Genomic DNA, 17663 nt, shown 5'->3' on the forward strand with positions numbered 1-17663 from the left:
ACAAATAAAAACAGAAATTAGCAATAGGCGTAATAAAGGTTGTTGTGCATATATAGGGAGTTATATAGAACTTTACATATGTGGTACAACGAAATATTTTGAGGTTATGTGCCAGTAAAATGCTAATTTGGACAAAAATTAAGTCTGAATTGTGTATTAAATATTTTACATTTAAAAGGGAAGTAAATAGAGCTTTACATTTGCAGCTAGCTTAAAGTTTTTGAGGTTAGGCGCTAGTGAAATATTAAATTGACAAAAATTAAAATTTTAGATTAATACTAATAAATAATGTAGAAAATTTATAGGGAAGGTGTTAAGAACTTTGCATTTGTCATTGGCCGAAACTTTTTGAGGTTAGCTGCCAATAATGTACTAATTCGGCCAAAATAAAATCAAAATATGCCTAAAATATAGTTCTACAATTACATTCCTTACAGGTAAGTTTTGCTTTAAAATTCAACATTAGTTGCTGCTTTTTAAATTCCACATGCATATATTATCAACGCTGGCTGCTAAATCTCGGCTAAGATAACAGTTTGTGTGTGTACCATAAGCAAAACGAGCACAATACCCCATTAATTTAAATATAACTGCACATGCACTGTTGGTAATTGACACCACCACGCACTAGAGCACGGCGATTGTATATTTTTAACCCACCAATCTACGCACTGACTGCAGGCGAATATTTTTAGCACAACGCGCCCACAACACTATAACATCATTACGACATCGTCTATGCTGTGCAACGAATAACGCTTACGGCGTTAACAACACTCACACCAACAAGCCACACAAAACAATTCAAAATGAGAAATTCACCACACTGCCAACACATAAGAAGGTAAGACTTTGACTGCAGCAAAACTTATTGGAAATAATTATAGAATCCATTTGTGCCTTGACCCAGTTCACGTATGGCGGCAAAGAGGTCCTTTTCCACTTCAACACCACCACCGCTAGTAGTATTGCCACTGCCAGCACCAGCGCCGCCAAGACCGCTACCTGGTGCAGCGCTTGTGGGCGGTTCGACGTGATGACCGCTTGGATGATGATGATGGAAATTATTATGTTGTTGCTGTTGCTGTATGGCGTGATGTTGCTGCTGTCTCTTATACACATCTAGATGTGTATAAGAGACAGCTGGTGCAGCGCTTGTGGGCGGTTCGACGTGATGACCGCTTGGATGATGATGATGGAAATTATTATGTTGTTGCTGTTGCTGTATGGCGTGATGTTGCTGTTGTTGTTGGTGATGATGCTGCTGCTGTTGGTGGTGTTGCTGCTGCTGCTGGTGTTGTTGTTGCTGCTGTTGTTGATGATGTTGTCCTTGACTAAGCACTGCCGCATAAGTGGTGTTGTTGCGACTATCAGCATTGTTGTTGTGATAATGCGCCTGATGATTATTCGTAAGCGGTGCACCATTAGCGCCACTATTACCGCCAGCCACACTGCCAGCACCAGTGTCAACATTACCCATACCGCCAGTACCACCGCCGCCACTCAGCGGATGATCGCGCATAAACAAATCCAATTCGTATTTCTTCGCTGTCGCTGCCGACGAACCGTAAATGTCATAGCTGTTAAACATCTTCTGAAACGAACTGGTGTTGTTATTGCCGCCGCCAGTTTGCTGTTGTGTTGGTTGTTGTTGATGTTGCTGCTCCAAACCTTTACTCGTTGTTATTGTATTATTCGGCATTGAGGTGGTGGGCGCTGAGCTTGTTGTTGGGTTCGTCTGGAACAGCGCTTCAATCAGGTTGCTTGCGCTCGTATTCAGTCCAGCTAGTATGTCAGTGGTGCCACCTGTGAGTATGTTGTCGGGTGGTGGCAACAAATGTCCGCTGTTGTTACTGCCACCGCCGCCTGTCGCCGCATGTGCGCCCAAATTATTGTAGCTGTTATTGTGACCGCTGCTATGACTGTGGTTTTGACCACTGGAGCTGATGCTGTTGCTCAAACTGCCGTTACCCATCGCTTGACGTCGGTAGAGTGGTACGCTCGAGCCGCCACTGAGTATGCTATCATCGCCGCCTAGCAAGTAATCTTTGCTATTCAATAAGGAATCTAGAGGAATGAGCGATATATTAGCAACTTATTGTATACATATTGCGAATAGGAAATTTTCGAAAATTCATATATGTAAAATGTTCTGGAAAATTTTTAAAATTGTATTTGGTCCATTCAAACGATTTGACTATCAATAAAATATAAACATTTCGAAAATTCGAATGGCTTAAAGATTCGTAAAAAATATTCTAGATATTTCAAATACTTTTGCATTTCAAAAATAATATTGATTTCGAAAATTCGAATAATTGCGAAATTCAGCTTAAATGTTAAAAAAATTTGTAAAATTTCAACCATTTGCATTTCAAAGATATGTAAAAAAATGTTATCTTCGAAAATTCGAAATTCATATAAAATGTTTCGAAACTTTGTTAAATTGCATTTAAATCATTAAAAGGTTTGTATTTCTATAAAATGTGAAAATTTCGAAAATCTATTCATCTAAATAAAATTTAAATTTTACTTCACTTCAAAGAAAAAAATTCGAAATTTTCAATTTGTTTCGAAGTTAATAATTTTTCAATTATGGAATTTAATAAGTTATATTTCGAAATTAATAAATTTTTAATTATTGCAATTGAAAAAAGTTCGCTTTAGCTAGAATTTTGATATATGTATGTATATAAATATTAAAGCAAATTAAAAAACTCGAATATAAAAAATTAAAATTGTATTGAATGTACTATATTAATATTGCATTTCAGAGCAATGTACAAAAAAAAAATATCATTGGAAAATCAAACATATCATCATAAAAATGTCGAAAAAAACATTTTCAAACGAATATGAATTTCGAAAATAATATATTTTTTGCAAAGCGTAAAATTTAAATGAATTACTGACATTAGAAAACATAAACTTTCTAAAATCGTTCAAAACATGTATTTAAACAATTGTCGAAAATTCGAAATTAATTTTTAACTAAAAAAGTTAATTTTTTTTATCAAAGATAAGACGCAAGTTTAAGATATGCAAGTTCGAATTTCGAAGATATGTAAAATATTTATTTATATGTATATCGAAAATATGAATTTCGAGAGCTTTAATTTTTTTTAAATCATACATAACGAATTTCAATTTGTATTTATATTGAAAATATAAATTCCGAGAGTGTTTCCGAAATTCCTTTATTTAAATTAAAATGAAATTAGCGTTACTCACTTCCTCCCAAGAAACTACCACCAACCGGCGGCTGCTGCTGCTGTGACGGCGGTTGACCGAGCATATGTTGTGGCTGTTGTTGCTGATGTTGCATTGGCGCAAACATCGGTCCTTTTTGCATATTATTCAATAGCGGCTGTTGCAAGGCCGAAACTAAAATATTTCCACCACCTAAATCACCAGCGCCTCCGCCTGCGCCACCACCACCACCTAAGCCCGGGAACAATTTCATTTGCTGTTGCATTGGCTCATGACCGCCCAAACCACCAGACGCCGAAGTACTCGTGCTGACCAAAGACGATGCCGATGTGCTGGAAGCAAGCAGAAAATCGCCGCCATTCATCAAGCTGTTGCTATTTGCGCCGCGGTTGCCCGTGTTACTGAAGAGATTGCGCAATATTGGCTGAGCATTGCTGCCATTCAACAGAGTATTGAAGGCTAAATCGATTTGTTGGTTAAAGTTGATGCCATCCAATGGCGGCGTCTCGTCTGTGGGTGGTGGCAATAGGGATGGTGGTGGTGGCGGCTGTTGCGGTCCTTGTTGATTACCCAAGGCAGCCAAGGGGTTCATCGGGTATGAGTGATGCATGCCGCCGCCTATCAGGCTGTTGCGTTGCTGCTGTTGTTGTTGTTGTTGCTGCTGCTGCATTGGTGGTTGTGGTCCTACGCCGGCGTTGCTGCCGCCCATCAAAGCGGGCAGCATATATTGCTGCATCAGATCACGCGGCAGCAACTGATTGATGTTGAGATGCGGTGGCGGTGGAGGCGGTTGCATTTGCGGACCACGCGCGTTCATCTGCTGGGCATGTTGTTGCTGGTGCTGTTGTTGTTGGTTCAGCATATTAAGCACTTGCCCAAGACCTTCGGTGAATTTATTGACTGCTTCTTGACCGTGTGTTTCGAGCAGCTTCAGACACCACTTGTACTGCGAGTCCTTCGGCTCGAAGGCCATGTCATAGATGCTCATATTGGGTGGCAATAGTGCGGCATACTCTTGCGGTTGTGGAAAACGTTGCGCCGACGGCGACTGCTGTTTGTTGTTACCTGGTACAGGTGGTTGCAACGCGCCAGGTGGTTGGAAAAGATTATTCGCACCACCATTGGCGCCTCCACCACCGCTGCCACCTAAATTCAGCGGCGGCATATGCACATTATTGAGAAACTGGAAGTCTTTGCTATCCTTACTCAGCGCTGAGATATTATTTACACCGCCGCCGCCGCCACCAAAGAAGTTGTTTGCTGATTGCGGCGTTCCCGCCTGACCAGTGCCGCCCTGTGCACGCTGCATATAGGGATCCAGTGGACTGATGGGTCCGTTCGGCATGCCACCACCCATATTACGTTGATTCAACAATTGCAATTGGCTGGGCGGCGGCGGTGGTGCATTATTGCCCACGTACGCGCCAAAAGTGCCATGCGGCAGTGGCGGTTGTTGTTGTGGTCCGCCTGGCGCGGCATGTGGCCCGTAAGCCTTTTTCGCTAAGTAGCCCATATCATTCGAGTTGGCGCGCAGCTGCTGCGTATTTGGCGGCGGTGGCTGCAGCGGTACACTACCGCCGCGCATACCCACCGCCGTTTGCTGTTGTTGCGCGTTTGGTGGCGGTGGACCCATTTGCCTAACGCCACCGCCGCCGCTCACACTGTTCGGTGGTGGTTGTGGTGGCATTTGCTGTTGCTTGTTCGGCAGTGCGCTCCATGGATTCGACTGCGGCGGTGGCCCCCAAAGACTGGCGTTCGGATTCTGCGATTGTGGTCCCTGTGCGCCTGGTGGTGGATAGTTGCCGCCAGCTCCACCACTACCCGGTGGCCCGCCACGCATTTGCTGCTGCGCTTGCTGCCATGGCATGTACTGCGCAGCGAATTGTGATGGTGCGCCCCCAGTGCCTGGTGGTGGCGGTTGATTCAAATGCACAGCGGAAGGTGGCGGCGGCGGTCCACGCATGTTATATTGTTGTCCTAGCGGTCCTGGCGGTGGTGGTCCTTGCTGCTGTTGCGGACCGCCCGGCTGATGTGGTCCCAAAGCGCGCATATTCATGTGATTTGGCCCATGTGTTGGTCCAGGGAAGTGATGTCCACCAGCGCCGCCTTTGCCAGATACCATGTTCTGATTCATCATTGCCGCAGCTGCGGCGGCTGCATTGTAAGCAGCTGCGGCGGCTGGATGCTGCGCGTACATTTGCATTTGCATTTGTTGTTGATGATTGGCAGCGGCCGCCATCGCGGCATGATGAGGCTGCATTTGCGCACCGCCTGGTCCGCCGCCGCCTCCAACTGCAGCTGCAGCGGCCAACATACCGGCAGCGTGTGGCGGCAATGGTCCGCCGGCATGATGTGGTCCACCGCCGGGATGAGGCCCACCGTGATGATTGCCGACATTGGCGCCTGCAGCGCCCATCAAATACATGGCTGTTTGATCGCGCAAATACGCTTCCGGTTGCATGGCGCGCGGTATGAATTCGGGCGCCAATGGATTTAACACATAGCCACGCTTTAGCTCCACGACATCCAATTGCGAACGCATGTATGACCATGTTATGCCGAATAAGGATTTGTTCTCGTCACATATTTCGATGAAGCGCTCCCACACCTTGCGACAGCGACCGATTGAACAGAGCGCCACTGGATCACCAACAACGGCGACCAAGCTTTGCGCGCGTGTAATCGCCGTGTTCAACAACTTGGAGTTACTCAAGAAACCGTAATCGGCATCCTCCGCGGGCAATGCGCCCATACCACCCATTCCTGGATGCATGCCACCCTGTCCCATCATAGCGTTTATCATTTGTGGCAAGCATGTGGCGCGCGTGCGTACAGTGGAGAGGAAGACAGCGCGGAATTGTTTGCCCTGCACATTCAGCACACGTTCCACTGAGATGCCACCCATACGGCGCTTGCGTAACTCCGAACGTATGCGAAACACTTGATCTGCATAGGGTGTCATTATGCCGATGCTGGCATCATTCACCTTGCCCCAAGCAACGGGCCACTTACGGCGCAACTCGGAAACTCGTTCCACAACCTCGTACACTTCGGCGTTGTTGTAAAATGCTGTTGAATTCTTATCCTGCACATCTTCACCACGCGTGGTGAAAAATGTGAGCGGATAGAAACGTTCGTGACGCGGTTGCTTGCCGGAAGCAATTAATTTTTGTTCATAAAATAATTCCGAAGTGAACTTTATGATCGCCTCGTGTGCGCGATAGTTTTCGCATAGCAATATTTTACACGGGAAATTCGAAGGATAATGATCGTACAATCGTTCCAGCAACGAAATGTGTAATTTGCGTTCTTTTGCAAAGGCGGAGAAGAGTTCGGGACTCATTTGCATGTGATCACCGGCCAGTACAATGCGTGTGCTGTCATTAGCGAGCGCCAGCGGCATTATTGCCTCACATTCCATAGCCTGTGCGGCTTCGTCAAGAAAAATGTGAGTGAAGTATCCTTTGGGTAGGCCGAGATTGGCCAATTCCATCGATATACTTAGTGTAACCACAACAATCCGATGCTTTTTGATGTCCTCGACGGTGGGTCGACGGAAATTTCCAGCGCCGTCCGTTATGCAGTACTGCAAGGGGATGGGAAAAAATGCAAAAACTTTAATAAACTAAACTTGCTGAATTTTATATTTGTAGAAAATCCTTGTGAGAGTAGCCGATGGTTAGATAAACCCAAAATATACAAAGAACTGTTATGTGTAAATTGAAGAGAAAATGAGATTGAAAGCCACAGAAAGTAGCTTTTTCGACAGGGATTTAAGTGATATGAAGCAACGAACTTTTCGGGCTTAATCCTAACTTAGAAGCTTGACTACGACATACAAGTATCCAGATTAGAATTGAGCAGAAATTGTGTAAATATCAAGAGGTAGACTGGGCTAATTATTATTATTATTATTTTTTGAACCTTTAGCACCAATAACGATGTTATGAAGTAAAATAATTATGAATGTGCTGATAAAATTTGTTTAAATATTGGTAAAACCTAATGGTCCTGTATCCAGGAACAGCTGCGTCCATTAAAGTGAAATAGGCTAAAATTAGCAATCGACTTCTCGGAGACTTTTGAATCTCTGACATCAATAACGCGTTTCCGAGAGTTCTGTTCTCCGAGGTCTATGAAAGTGAAAACGAACTAAAAACAACAGCTATTTAGCGTCTAACGTTTGCAGCTTCATTTATTTTTTGATGTCATAGGCTGAGATTTTCTTTAATGATTCGACCAATCTTTATTGTTGTTAAACCTGTTTAGAGAAAAGGTATTTTAATTGTCAACGGATCGGCAAGTCGAACCATAGAGGTAAGGGATGTCAGATGAGCAGGCTTGAAAAGTCATCCAAATCATGGTTAGTATTATATCGGGAAGCTTAACATGCAAAACATATTTTTTGATATAAAATGGTCCAGTCTGAATAAATAGGACTACTGCTATAATATCTAACTTAGAAGCTTAGTAAAGAAAACCTCACAAATAGGCCGTTGAGAACTGGGTCCAACGTTACGACGAGATTTTTAGGCGATTAGGGACTGTCAACGCGGTCTCATTACTTCAGGAATGTAGCTCGTCCGAGGCTGTTTGCTTTTTATTGAGGCGCTTTTTACGTGGCGGATCCCAAACCTGACGCACAATTTTAGCTCGTCTTCAAACGGATGTTCATTGGCTACCTAGAGGATACTTGGTAAGACCGGAAGTCGTGAGCTATTTGAGCCATATGTAAAAGAATTGTTTCTGAACATAATAAATAATGCTTTGCTATAAAAAGCAACAAAAAAAAAAAAATATATATATGATATTTACCAGATCAACACTAGGGGTTACGGTTCATAAACTGCTGCAAAAACAGAAGACAACTTTAGTTACCTTGATTAATAAATTGAATATTTCGAGCTTGACATCGGCTGACCTAATATTTTTCCAATATTTATGCCTAAGGTATACTGGTACATCCTAGCGGCAACCAAACTCACCTTCTGCACCACGCTGTTCACCGTGGCTACCCAACGTTTGTGGTAGTACACACGCAATGGTGTTGCCTCCTCCAAACCCTGCTCAATCCATGGATGTAGATACTCCTTGATATACAAATCGGCGGCAGAATTAGAATGTGTACAAATTAAAATCTTCGCTTCAGGCTGTGTTAAGAGTTGTTTGATTGCTTGCGCCAGCGTATATGTTTTACCCGTACCGAATGGACCAATCAACAAAATGGGCGGCAATTTAATGCCCAACGATGTCGTGATAGCATTCACCGCCTCGCGTTGTTTCGCATTTAGCTTCGGTTCACACGCGTCGGACCATTGTTTTTTCGGCGTCCACGGGATATTTGGTTCGATTTCGGTGGCAGGAAATATGATTTTGAAATCGGTTATTTTATCGACTGCATTATGCCATTCACAATATGGCAAACGATTCAATTGGAATTGTATGTCGACTTCGATTTCAGTATCAGCCTTCAAATTCATGCCTTCCACACATTTCGCAGATAATTTGAGATAAATTATATTTTTGCCCTTATCCTCAATGGTCGCCTCGTAGACATTACGTTTGCGTTCCTTTAATACGTGCAACTCCTCCGGTGCGCTGATGTAAACGCTAGAGCAATTTGAAAGTATTAAACGTCCAGCTGAAGTGTCTTCGGAAATGTCTTTGCCGAGACGCATTAAGGCGAATAATTCGCCCGTCAACGAGAATTTCGCCGTACTGGTGGCCATACCAGCCGGTGTCAGTATATAGTTAGATGTTACTGTCAATTTAGTGCGCACATTATAGCGGGCGATTTGCTCGTAACGTGCTATCTCCTCCACATACAGCAGTTCGTGTATGCGCGAACGGTAATTATGTTGCGTCAGACGTTTCTCGACAATCGTTGATTGCGTTAGTGTGAAGGTTTGCGCACGCGGACAAGGATAGCGTTCAAGCATCTCTTTCTCATGCTTCAGATCGTTCAGATAGGCTTCAGTCTTCAGGTGTGTACCAATGGTGGTCTCGAATTTCACTAAATTCGTATTGGAAACATCCCAACGCGTCACCGAATTATTAATAATGTCGCGTTTGATCTCCTCAATGCGCTCAGCATCACCAACCGGCACTACATCGACACAAAGCTGTTGTACCAGCAAAGGTTCGGCGCCCAAATCAAAGCATACTGTTTGCCGAAAGGTACCATAAATGTCTGTGTGGAATTCTATCGTTACTTTATGCTCCAAAATTGGTGCTTGTACATCCGTTGACAAGTTAGCAAGCGCCGATGACAGCGTTGTATCGTTGAACTCACTTGCTGACTTCGTGGTGTCTTTCTCAATTGATGACGCCTTGTAAGTGTTTGAGACCCATTCTTGATTGGATTTAAGATCGTAGATCGGCGCATTGCCGTCCACTTTAATGCCGGTTATGGCGTAGTGGTTGCGGTGCGCATCTTGCAACAGCGCAACGGCACGTAACACACGCGTCGACTTCAGCACGAAAACCCACTCACGCTTAGAGCTCTTTGAACTGATGCTCGTCACTAGCTCTTGCTCGCAGCGCACCTCAACGCCGTCCACTTTTTCGCACATTATACGTTCTGGCGCCGTCGCCTGTATCCAACGATCTAATATTTGTTCGGTGTATGATTTGCCGTACAGCTCTTTCTCGCTGGCCTTTTGTAGGCGCATACGTCGATATTCGAAACGTTCTTTCCACTCGTTTAGCTCGTCTTGTCCGTGTGCCTCAACGCATTGATTGCCATAGTGGCATGTCTGTGATTCTTGGTATGCCTCACACAAAGTGTATGAGTCCAAAGTGAAGCCGCGGGGTGGTGGCCGCCACTTCCAGTCGCGCCCTGTCAAAGAATTACAAATTTAATAGAATACATATTTGTAGATTAAAAATAAAAATGAAAAATTACCCTCATACGACATAATAACATTTTGATGACTTTCAGTCTGGCAATGTTGTCGCAACTCATTACGCGTCTCAAAACTGATCGCACAGTAGGAGCAGTATGTGGCATTGTCATTGTCTTCGATGGCACCACCAGCACTTGACATGCCATGTTTGCCGCCCGTCACCTTTATCGCGGCCAACAAATCGGTTGTCTTTTGCAATATTGTTGTGGAACTACCACTTCCACTACTGCTACTACTACTTATACTACTGCTGCCACCACCGCTACCAATAGAGCCATTATGTTGCCCGGGGCCAACATTATTGCAAGCGCTATTGCTGCTATTACCACGTCCGTCGCCACCACCGCGTTCGCTAACGCCTTCACGTGTCTTCTTCAGTCCCTTGTTGCTCAGCAATTTGCTGTATTTGTCCAACGGCAGGTTATTGGTGGCCCAATGGTCGAGTTTGGTGTCCAATATGGACATTTCGTCTTCAAGCCGTGACTGTGAGATCTTCTGTGTGGACTTGTGTCCGTTTATCATTTGTATTATGGATTTGTAGCGTTCCAATGTTTTGGAAATGTCTAAAAAACTTTGATGACCATTAAGTTCACCAATCCACTCGCGCAGCAGCTGCTCAGCTTCCTGTTAAAGACAATGAATAATTAAAATATAATTTTCAGTTCACAATTATTGCGCAAATTAAAGTTTTACTTACAGTATATTTTTTCAGCTTGCATAGCGCATGCACGAGCCAACGGCGCGCACGTGATACACTTGCCAAACAATCGGCCGACTGATCGGCCAGCAACGCCAATACTTTACGCGCATCGGCGAGGCAATGCTCATAGCGGCTCAGCTCCAGCATACATTCGCAACGGCCCAAAAGGCAAGCGATTTGTCTATCTTTTTGCGAACGCGCCAATGCTGTATTATTACCATTGGCCGTGTTATTACTGTTGGCTGAGACAATAGCGGTGGCGGTAACAGCTGCAGTGATTTGCTCTAGGATTTGGTCGTAGAGCGTAACGGCACGCGACCAGTTGCGCCGCCTCACCATATCGTGTGCTTGCATTTCTTTTTCGGTCATATTTTCTTATTTTGCTTATCGTAGTCTTTACAGTATTATAATTAGAATTTTTTTTTTTTTTTTTGGTTTGTGTTTGGTATCGTAATTCTTATTGTGCAATGCTGGTTATTAAGATTAATATGGGTGTAACTGATGCGTTGATTAATATACAAATCTATTTTACAAAGTTGTTAAACTAATTGTTGTCGGATTAATTAACTTCTGATGCTGCTTCCATTTCTTAATTAATTACGACATCTTGAAATGCTTATATTTAAACTGCAAAGAAAGAAACAAAAATGCAATTTCAATATTTTCAGTAAGGACTGTTATATTTTTTAAACAGCGTAAAATATTTTATTTTTTCCTGCCATTGTCATTTGTCCTTTTTTATGCAACATGTTTACTCATAGTCATTGAAAACTTCAAGGCACATTTTTGACGGTAAAATGTATTTTTGCTGCTTCGTAGCAACAACTTCACTCAGGCCGGCGCAGTGATGGCCGTATTAATTTTCAATATAACGGTGGGCAAAGACACGACGTTTAATGGTGAAATACGCACTAATTTGCACCCACTCAGCTGGTGTCCATGCCGTGGCTTATTTGACACACTCTTCCAACCAAACAAATTTCACGTTCTCCTTATTCATATTAAYACTACACTACACTACACGAATAATTTATCACACTTATCACTTTGTGCTTAAGCTTGTTTAACTTCTAATTATATGTATATTCTAACTCAAAAACCATGCAATGGCAAGAGTTTAATTTCAGGACTTATCCGAATGTTTAATTATATTATATTATGTACACAGAGTGGTATTATATTCTTAGGACACATTCAACTTTTACATGTTTTACACAATTTGTCTATTTCATAGCATGAATTTAGCTCTACTATCGTTTTTGTTTCACTTTGTTGTGGCATTCGTTGTGGTTATTGTTGTTTTTTTTTTTAATTTAATTCTTCTTTTATATATTTGTTGATTTGCCTTTTTTGTTTTTCTTTTCTATCCAGACGATTTCTCCAATTCTCGTTTTTGCCCTCCTGCTCACACACTTGCCGCATACCGCTCTCATCTGCTTACGGTAGTATTTCGTAGCTCTTTTTTCGTCTGAACATTTTTTCTCGTACACTTCTGCAAGGCGACCTTATTTTCACTATTTCAACAAAACTTTGTCTTTTTTGTTGTCCCATTTTTCATTCATTATACCTAACACATTTTATATTATAATTTCTTTACGCTTTTGGGGATTTATAACATATTTTTTAACCAAATAATTAAAGATTATACCGTACCGTCTTCTATGGTTGGATAAATTCGTAGCAGTCGTTCGGTGTCGTGTGCGAAACAGAATGCTACCAGATGTGCGGAAAGGTTAGGAAATAAAATAAGATTTCAGGTCCGTTATCGATATATTTATAAATAAAAAAAAATAAAAAAAAATAAAAAAAAATAAAAAAAACAGAAAAATACTTGATACACCTAATAATTTTTAAACTGATATTCTTATATATCTAGTTCGTAACACATTTTTAATATTTTAAACATTATCACGAAATAAGTGAAAATGAAATGGTAAACTTGACGAAGTAAACATTTAAGGATGCAAAACATCCAAATTTTAATGAATTGGGGCCATTCTGAAGCAACAATCTGTATTAAAGGCAAAAGCAATAGCGTGCGGTTTTTTCCAAGGTATTCAATTTCATAATTGAAGATTTAGAGTGATGCGTAAACATACTAGGGGCATTTTCTTGCTCTCGCAAAACCCTTGCACGGTGCAAGAATTGCAGATTTTTCCACCTAATGCCACGGCACAACAACAAACAAAAGCAGAAAAATATTTGCAATGGCTGTAAAATATATCAGATCAAAACTCATGTTTATATAAAAATATTGCAACCCAGTTTTAGCTGTCATTTTACTTGAATACATATTCTGACGTTAAATTGTTGAGGAAGGCAAATTTTAAATAGATTTATAATTTCTATTTAAATTATAAATATTTGTACAGTTTTCTTTGTTAAGAATGAATGCAGAAGGTGCGCCAATTCACAACAGTCATTTAAAATAAATTGACCGAATCAGCCGTTCATATATCACAAGATTCTGCAATGGGTGCTCTCGTGCCCTTGTATATTTCGGTATAGGATTTTTGCAATCTGCAATCTTTCAAGAGGAAGAGAATCCCCCTACTATTTTTAAATTGACTTTCTCTATAGGCAATTCTACACTACAATTAATCTGAACATCTGGTAGCTCTATTTGATATCGAAGAATGTGGAGCATAGGTAAAGTTGAATAAATTGTGCGAAATGGCAACCGTTGCAAACCGGAGAATCATGCTCCTCTTTCAGACATTTCCTTTTTATTGTACTTTCGTCAAAACGTTTACAAAAGACGAAACGAATTGTGTATGAAATGCTTGAAATATACCATTAACTAACATTTTTTATTAAAAAATTTCCGTATATTTTATAACTTCAGCACAATAAAACCGCTGTCTACACATTGTAAATGTATTCGTTTGTTTCGGCATCTATTTCTTTCACACACAAAATTTTTCACACCTACGGAGCCGCTCAAATTACAGCTGCCAATAATTTTTTCGTATTATACTACACGTAACACATTTTTGTTGCCTATGCACTAAATTAGTAAGCGGAAAACATTTAGTTCCCAAATGCTTACCTTTTTAACTCAAAGAAATCGCCTTTATAACATATTTTTACATTTTTATTGAATGAAACAAATTAGAAACATCTACTATGAAAAGTGAACGCGCAGCACATAAAAACGAGTGTTGCCACAATATTTTAGACTATAAAAAAGATTTTGCAGCCGTACACATATCTAAACTTATTGAACTTGGTAATAATATAACGGGCATAATCTTTTTATATTATGTAAAATAAAACAATGACGCTGCAATATTAGCTAAAAAGCGCTATAAGAAAATATATCTTAACGACATATAAAGCACTTATATATCATTGGCAACCACTTTTTCTTGTTGTAATTTGGTTGCAGCTGTCAACTGTTTACTGAACAGCTGTCATTGCGGTTCCACACTTTCAGCTTTCCCCTTTTTGTAAATTTTACCTTGTGTTTACTGTTCGTAGCTAAATGTCAGATGTTGACTTAACATACTTAAGGAGAAATGTAGGAGAAGCGTTTGCTATTTTTGTTTTGATGGCGGTTTCGTTGTTAAACACAGAGTTGTTACGAGTAGAGTTCTGCCCCAAATAATTATCTGCTGTTATAAAATGAATTTTTTTTTTTTCAGTATAATTTTTTATGTCTTATGTATCATATGTTTATATGTTTTGCAAATGTGATAATGTGTTTTCGCTACTATAATGCTTTGTGATTGGCAATAAATTTTTTCTACACATTTATAAACTGACAACGTAGCGGAAATGCAAATGAACAGAAATAACAATAAAACTATAGTCAGTATTTTAAAGTGAAAATTCGTTATGTGTATTCGCAAAAATTATTTAAAATTCAAATTAAAAAGGGAATGAAATATAATATTGCGTTTCTCCTTCTTTATAAAAACGGAATTGATTTCTTCGCTATTTGTGGTAACCCAATTAACGGTAAGTGCCTTCTGCTGGAATAAGTTTATTTTCAGTATAGCAGAACAATCCTACACTTTTTTCATACACATTTTATATTTATATATTTCTTAATAACACTGATAAATGGATCTAGAAGGTATTATTCAAATTAAAAAGGTCTCTCATACATTATTAAAACAACTTTGCCAACAATGTATATAACTAGACCCCGCCTCACCAATTATTCCCTTCACACCGATCACAATAAGAGATTGTAGTTTCGATTTTGATGGTGCCAACAGTGATGCTGATCCTGACGATAACACCACGCTTACACCATTGCTTCGTCGCTTAAATACCGTACAAAATATACTAACGCCAAAATCACTACTACGCGCTGCAGCAAAATCACCAGCCAGAACACCAACAATTATTAATGGTCGACTTGCGCCACCACAACACTATAGCAAGTCACCACAACGCCGTGGTTCACCACTGGCTGGCTTTCGCCGTTTGCGTTCACCGCAGACATCCAACGGCCTTGGTGCTCTCTCCACACGTCTCGAGGTGCCAACGCAGCTCAATCTTGCTGCAGAAAATGGCGGATGTTGCGCTAAAAATAATTCGACAGTTAAAAATTTAGCTGCTCGTCGTCATTGCCGGTCATTAGGTTTGAAGGAGTTGCAACGGCGCTATGCAAAACCGTTTGAAGTGTATACTGTGCCGAAACCACTAAGTCCACGGGTCGGTTACTTATTGCGGCGTGTGGGTATGATAAAATACAGATCGATATTTCAAATGGAAGAAGTGGATTATGCAGTATTTTGTACGTTGAGCGAAGGTGATTTGCAGCAGCTTGGCATTTCCAATGCCGATGATAGGGGCGAGATATATAAGGCTGTGCTGCTGGCAGACGTGCTTATTAGAGATTGGTTGTGAGCGAATACATCTCACTATATTGCTTATAATTAAATTGAGTAATTCAAAAAGTATTTGTTTTAGAAAATGTATTTAGTGAAATAATTAGTAAATTAATAATGAAATAATTAGAGAATTAATAGTGAAATAATATTGACATAAAATTGGAAATGAAATATTTTTGTTGTTACATTTTGTTGTTACAACATTAAATATTCAACAAGTTGTATTCGATTTTCAGGGTATAATTTCTTCTTTGTTATAAGCCCAAGTTCATCGGTTATATGTGCACACCAATTGTTCTCGAAGTTTGGTGAAGTTTCAAAAAATCACAAGCAAAGAGATTCAAAAGGCCTTACTCAGCGATGTATTTTCCCGGCTAAGTAAAACATGTGGTCATGAATTAAAGCCCTTTTAAGTGCTGCTAAGTTTTCCTTCTAGTAATTACTTCTTAACTTAGTTAATGCCATTGTGTTGATGGCGGATTTCTTTATATTTGTGAATAGTACAGACTATGTGCAAAGTATGGATGACGTCATTTCGATACGTCCATCAATTACAATTCCGAAGATAGCCGTTTATACGATACCAGAATTTATCCAGATGTAATCCGGCTAGAGACTGTTATTTTGGCGATCTAAACCAGTTTGGATCGGTGTGTTTTAGATAAGATTGTCATCACTGAAGCAATCCCTAACAGCAGTATTTGCCTTTCATCTTCCTGAGCCTTGCTGCCATTGAAGAGAAACGTTTTCTGTTGCGTTCGCGTTAGAAAGCTCCATTAAAACTCCATTTCGAAGTTTCGGTTAGTTGTAATACGTGCAATGAATGGAGCCATCTTAGGGCCGACTCAGACCTGGAGATACACAAAGAGTGGACCACAAGTTGCGTGGCCCTATTCTGCCAACGCACTACTGCGACACTAGTCTCTCTCAGTTCGCGTACTGCGCCGCTAGTGGTCAACAAAGGGCCTATCCTATCCCTGGAGCTCAAACGGTAACATGAGAAAATCTTATCAGTCTATCCTCCCAACCCTCATCCCTCTTCAATCTGGTGCGAAAAGCACACAGGAACTACTTGTTCACACAGTCTTATCGTACGTCGGAACATGACATCAGTGAAGTGCAATTCATGTTCTGGTTGGTATCACTTTCCCACGTGATCAGGCCTGCGCGCCACACGTGAGTGAAGTGCTTTGTACGCTGCCTCTTGCTGTAGGAGTCTTCATGCGTAATCACCTACAGTGGCGTCGTCAAACAGCACACAACCGTTTTTGCGGGTTCTACAGTTACAATAACCACCATTTACTCTCAGGCACTCGCGACAAACCCGAATATTAAATTTTTACTACGTGGGTCTCCAGATTAAGGAGATATTTGCATTCATAAGCCGGACACGCGTATCGATAGCTGCGGTCTTAGAAGTCAAGTTAGGCAACTGCTCAGATCTTCAAAGTTATGCAGGCGATATCGTCACATCGCTGGCGTAAGGATACTAACCTTGTTGGCAGGGCATAACTATCCGGTCGGACGATGTAGAACTCGAAATATTTTTATATATGTATACATCACTCCAGTAGCATGTTGTCAAACAGAATATCACCCGAATATAGGTGCGCTACTTCGTGGTGAAAACCGTTTGGTACCAGGCGACTTTAACGCGAATCTTTGGGCCCTTGTAATCGCTCGCTAGATATTACCATTGTTAATGGCGGTCTGATAATCTAGCGACCTATATTAACCTTCGCTTCAGACCATTTACCCATAATTATCTCAAACATAGATAACTGGGTCGGCTTAATCACAGAATTTACCGAGAGCACCTTCATAGCACTACCCATTCAATTCCGCAAGGTGATGACAGAGTCCGTTGTGGTTTAACGTGAGTACCTGCTTGCAAAGTCCCAACCCCACGGTGCTTTCTATTGCTAGAAGCACATAGATCAAAACAATGCGTTGATCAGCGCCCCAAAGCATATGTACATGCACCTGCACCACACCCTGGAGAAC

General features: G+C 41.2%; 2 protein-coding genes across 3 annotated transcripts; one reads left to right on the plus strand and one right to left on the minus strand.

Annotated features, from left to right (window-relative positions):
- Positions 1-335: 335 nt before the first annotated feature.
- On the minus strand, positions 336-13947 carry LOC108977771 (probable helicase with zinc finger domain). Of its 2 annotated transcripts, none has more exons than XM_018947659.1 (7): positions 13865-13947; positions 10813-11442; positions 10115-10739; positions 8196-10048; positions 3232-6796; positions 1237-2067; positions 336-1098 (listed from the first exon to the last, which is right to left on the minus strand). In XM_018947659.1, the coding sequence occupies exons 2-7, from the start codon at positions 11182-11184 to the stop codon at positions 869-871; spliced, it is 7476 nt and encodes a 2491-aa protein (XP_018803204.1). In that variant the 5' UTR covers positions 11185-11442; positions 13865-13947; the 3' UTR covers positions 336-868. The 2 variants fall into 2 exon arrangements, with proteins under 2 accessions (XP_018803204.1, XP_018803203.1); XM_018947658.1 differs by lacking the exon at positions 13865-13947 and adding an exon at positions 12469-12512.
- Positions 13948-14785: 838 nt separating this feature from the next.
- LOC108977749 lies at positions 14786-15770 on the plus strand. Its single transcript, XM_018947609.1, has 2 exons — positions 14786-14893; positions 14963-15770. The coding sequence occupies exons 1-2, from the start codon at positions 14881-14883 to the stop codon at positions 15673-15675; spliced, it is 726 nt and encodes a 241-aa protein (XP_018803154.1). The 5' UTR covers positions 14786-14880; the 3' UTR covers positions 15676-15770.
- The last annotated feature ends 1893 nt before the right edge of the window (positions 15771-17663 follow it).

This window comes from Bactrocera latifrons, unplaced genomic scaffold (genome assembly GCF_001853355.1).
Source record: "Bactrocera latifrons isolate USDA-ARS-PBARC rearing strain unplaced genomic scaffold, ASM185335v1 scaffold_95, whole genome shotgun sequence".
NCBI classification, from domain to species: Eukaryota; Metazoa; Arthropoda; class Insecta; order Diptera; family Tephritidae; genus Bactrocera; species Bactrocera latifrons.